This window comes from Malurus melanocephalus, unplaced genomic scaffold, assembly GCF_030028575.1.
Source record: "Malurus melanocephalus ecotype Western Australia unplaced genomic scaffold, MMel_1.1 scaffold_135, whole genome shotgun sequence".
NCBI classification, from domain to species: domain Eukaryota; kingdom Metazoa; phylum Chordata; class Aves; order Passeriformes; family Maluridae; genus Malurus; species Malurus melanocephalus.
The window spans coordinates 1330520-1335503 of NW_026623367.1; the positions used below are offsets into that span (position 1 = coordinate 1330520).

General features: G+C 44.5%; 1 protein-coding gene across 1 annotated transcript in view; it reads right to left on the reverse strand.

Moving 5' to 3' along the window:
* Positions 1–3077: 3077 nt before the first annotated feature.
* The window catches only part of MINDY4 (MINDY lysine 48 deubiquitinase 4), a 65143-nt gene continuing 63236 nt past the window's right edge, over positions 3078–4984 (reverse strand). Inside the window, exon 17 of the mRNA XM_057370887.1 lies at positions 3078–4246. Within this exon, the coding sequence (XP_057226870.1) occupies positions 4198–4246 (49 nt within the window). The 3' untranslated portion in view covers positions 3078–4197. The remainder of the gene's footprint in view (positions 4247–4984) is intronic.

Below are 4984 nucleotides of genomic sequence, written 5' to 3' on the forward strand. Positions count from 1 at the left end.
AAAAAAAAACCAGTGATTTGATGTCTGGTTTTTTTTAATGCAGCTCCCAACCACCACCAGATAATTCTGCCTTCTCCAAGTGCTTCACTCTCACCTACTGAATCCTCAGAGCCCCTAAACCACTTATCCCTGGTGGAAAACTTGGCTTGTGGTGGTGTCATTCTTCCMAACCCTTCAGCTTTCCCTGATTACTGAAGTGACCATTTCCTGCTGTGTCAAATCAGCCCATTAGATACATTGCAAACACGAACAAATAGAAACCTGCCCCAGGAAAGGGAAAATCTGAAAGCAACAGACTCAAGGTGTCGTGTTTAATTTACTGGGAACCAAGCACACAGTGACTGCAGGGATTCATTCATGGTATCAGTCATCACATCTCAAGGTTTCCCAGATTTAACCAGTGTAAGGACACGCACTTAACAAACAAACTTCAGAAGTTTTATAAAATTGAGAATTTTACTCACAACAATCATTTTTTCACTCTTTGCTTTTTACCATGATTATTCCACTGACCTGATGAGGGCCATGAAACATTCACAACTCAATCTCCCAGATTAACTTCCACTAGCAAATCAATTATTCAAAAATGAGGAGGAAATCTGGGCTTTTGCCTGACCATTGCTTAATTGTACTGGACATTCTGCCYGAGACAAAGCTAAATAAACATTTTGTACAGATGTGATATATATGATACCTCASCAAAATATAACTCTGCTTCCATATTCATCTCCATACACAATAAGCCATGTTTGTTATTAGTCAGGGGGTCAGTTTTCAGCACAGAGTGCAATTTTTCATGCCACGAARAAAAAGAGAATGAAATGCAGACATCACGCAGACCAAGTGTCAACATCATTGGTGTCTTTTAATTTCAATTATCAAATGGGCACTGTTTTGTTCAGTTCAGGAAGTCACATTATTTGTGAAGTGAAAAAAAAAATAAAAAGAGAAACAATGAAGAGGAAAATATAATTTTAAAAAATRGTTTGCGTGCTGCCGGAACAGGATGTGTTTCTACACAAATCTGTGCAAAGGTTTCTGCACTGCCACAGAACACTCTGCACTGCCTTGTGTGATTGGCTCAAAAAATCCTGTGTTTTTTTCCTTTCTTAAAGGAAATAATTTCTGGTGCTTTACCTTGAATGAAAATATGCAAGCCTTCTTCTTGATGCAGGCACAATTATGTTCTGGCATTATTTTTTTGCGAATATTTAGATCATGTTCTGGTTGCAGATTTCTCCCAAAGAGCCACTCCTTTTGCCTGCTAAGGGCACTGGCACTGAGCCCTGGTGAAGGAACCTGCTCCTCTCAGGTTCCAGGAGCAAGGATGGTGGGAGGAGATCAGCAGGGCTGAGGTGCCCTGCCCAGGTGATGGTCCAGGGAGGTGGCCCAGGTGCTTTTTTTCTTTTTTTCACTTTGTGAGTGAGGGCAGGGGTGAACCTAGAGTTAATTCACTGTCAGGTGGGCAGTGGACTTTGCAAACAAAAGTACAATGACAGATAATGGGAAACAAAGATCTATTTTAAGAAAAATACTCTCCATATCCAGTGATGAAGGAGCCTCGAAGTTCTCTGGGTCTGTTTGAAAGAGGGAAAGAGCTCAGGGCCTCTCCTCACCTTAATTTACCCTCAAAGCCAATCCATAAACCAAAATTTCTAACAAATCTATGCTCTTTCTCACAACCCAAAAATCCTTACATCCTCATGGGTGCAATCCACTGGAGACAATTCTCTTTGATTTACTTTATAGGAACAGTTCTACTCACCCTAAAGCAAAGATACAGCACAACCTGGGATCACTGCTCTTCTGGGCAGAGAACAGATCCCCTGAGCAGGTCTGCACTGCAGACATCCAGATTTCAGCCTGATAAATCTGGCCACTCAAAATCAAAGCAGCTCCCTCCTGCCACAGATGAACATTTATCAGTGCTGCTCTGCTATCAGAGAGTGGGAGGTTATCTCCCATCTGACATGCTTTAAAGTAGAGCTTTGAAATAAATGCTTCAGGTTTACTGCAGTGGAAAAAAGGAATTTTTTGGTTCCAAGAATCTTCCAACATTTGTCATCTCTACAGTATTTTCTGTCCAAATGCACCCTTCACATTTTATTTTATAGATGCTCTGTGAAGTAGGTGGTAAAATCAAACCATATTTGTTTCATGAAACAAAGTGTGGACTACAGAATACAGGAATTTCAAGAGGGAAGATTTTACATGGGGATCTCTGGCTGTTTGGGGACTTCCCAGGAAGCTCAAACTGAGGTAACTTAAAGGCATTATTGACTCTGCCTGTAGCTGACAGCACAAACACATCCCTAAATACACACTGGGGTGACAGGGTTTGCCAGAGGCCACATAACATCCCTGCAGCAGAGTCAGTAACAAGCAGGGATCTGATGCTGATGATGTCTCAGACCCTGAATCTCTTTGGGAGATCTGGATCTCACAGAGTGTGCAGAAGTTTGTCCATCTGACCTAAACCGAACAAATTTTATTACACTGAAATAAATAAAATTAAAATAACTGGAACCATAAAATGCTTTACTGCATATAATGGCTTTTAATTGAAAGCAAGCAGGTTTAGATTTGGTATTAGAATTAAATTCCTCCCTGTGAGGGTGGGAGGCCCTGGCACAGGGTGCCCAGAGAAGCTGTGGCTGCCCCTGGATCCCTGGCAGTGTCCAAGATCAGACTGGATGGGGCTTGGAGCACCCCGGCACAGTGGAAGGTGTCCCTGCCCATGGCAGGGGATTGGAATGAGATGATCTTTAAGGTCCCTTCCCACCTAAACCATTCTGTAATTCTGTGACAGACAGCTTGATGGGAATGGAAGCAAAGGGGGAGGCAGATCGTCACCCAAAGCCCGTCTAAACCTTTCTGGTACTCCACTAGAATTTGTATTCAGCTTGGTTTTCAAATCTAACTCCAGTGCTAATTCCCTAAGATCTCCATTTGCACAGGCAGTTTGGTCTCCACCCTGTACCCAGAACACTGAACTTTTGCTGGAAATGATTTTGCACTGGTTTATCAGAACCCAGAGGAGTTTCCATACTGACAGGAAGAAGATGCTACAACAAACATCAGAAAACAAAAGTCCTTTATTGAACTCTCATGAAACATTCACTCTCAAGAGAGAGGAATAACTCTAGAAACACCATTGATCTGGCTTTTTTTTCCAAGGCATTTTTTCCAACCTTCCGTAGAGTAACCCGTTCCAATTTTGGTAAAGTTTTGCTAAAACAGAATTAATCAGAATACAAACTGTGGCTTCAGTACCTCAGGACCCATCCCCACAGTACCTCATTCCAGCACATGCACTTTATTCAGCCATGGATACTGGTTTGATCTATCACAGATAGGCACGGTTTGAATTTCAACACCAACAACTCTTCTCTTTTCTTGTATTTACGAAGAAGCAAACCGCAGATCTGACCTGTCACTCGGGTGTAAATAAATCCTGGTGTAGAAATAACAGTAGAAATGTAAAGATACTGATACAGCTGCCTCTTATCAGCAAGAAAAATGAGCCATATCAGCACGAGGCACTGCTACACACCGACTGCACCCAGCACTAGGAATTACTAATGGGAGTATTTTGGTAACACACAACCACGACCCCCACTGCAAATTTAGAACACAACGAGAGCTCGGTACAGGTCAGGCTTTCCCTGAAAGCCCAGATGGTCACCAACCTATTTAGTGCAAAATTAGGCTTGCTAATACCAGGTAACGAGGTGATTATATATTCCTTGGATGATGTTTCCTAGTGGTACTGGAGCTTTGTCAAGGAAGAACAAGGAAGGACAGAGAAGGCTGCGAAGTGAGAGGAACCTGGGTTCAGCATCTCCCATCAGATGCTTCCAAACAATCACAGGATATGGAGTGGATCAAGAAAGAGACCTCAAGGGGACGTTGATGACTTCACTGCTCCATCTGTGACCTTGATTTGGTGGTGGGAACCCGGCCTGCCCTCGGGAGCTTCATGCTAAAGGCAGTGACAAGGAATTGACGTCAGGGGTGTTTATATTATACGCAAAATACCCGAAGCACGAGGCGACAGAGGTGAAACTCTGCCAGCCTGGAAGCCATGTCATTCTCCCTCATCTCAAACTGTCCTGTTTCCTGCACTGGTGGGAATAGGACTGTGCTGATTCAGTCATTTCCTGCTGGCCTCCCCAAAGAAAGTGCGGGTCGGATCGGTCACAAGATGGGCTCCGTGCCGTTCCAGTCGATGACAGCTCCTTGCCACCTGGAAAAGAGAGCATTTGGCACCCACCAGTCCATCACTGGAAAGGCAAACACACACCCCTGAACCCCTCTGAGAGATTGGGAAGGACTTGTTTGGGGTAACTGTTCACATCTCGGGGGGAATGCAGCAGAAGGGGAGTTGTACCCGCTCATTTCAGGTGCCCGAGGTTGGGGATCTCTGTCCTCACCCTCCCTCCAGCCTCTCCTGGGCCATAGGGAATCCTCAGCAGCATTTGATTCCCCACTGAGCCCTTTGTGCTGCACAGGCTAATTAGGGAATGCCCAAGATGGGTGCAGGAGTTGACCCTAAATAACCAGAACACTCAGTCTCAGCTGTCAGAAGACGATTTGCACTCTCTTGTTCAGCTCTGATCAGGAACTCTCCGATGCCACAGTGATTTTTCCTTTTCCTTTTATACGTTTGTAACCTTCCCAGGACTTTTCCCTCCCCTTTTCCTCAGCTAGAAGACCAAACCCATTCCAGAGCTCCAGGCCCTGAGGAGCACAAGGTCCCATCCTATCCTGGTTCTTCCTGGGAACCAAGACTGAGAACAAGGGCTCTGAGACACATTTTCATAACCAAGGACAGTTGGGACCAAGGGTGGGGGGCTCCAGAGAAGGGGCTCGACCTGGGGGGAATTGCAGCACCACTTGTCCTCCTAATTGGTGTTTTTCATTAATTATGCAAATTTCCTAAAACCTATCAAACTCTATTCACCCCTGTGAGGGGCCTTTTGTG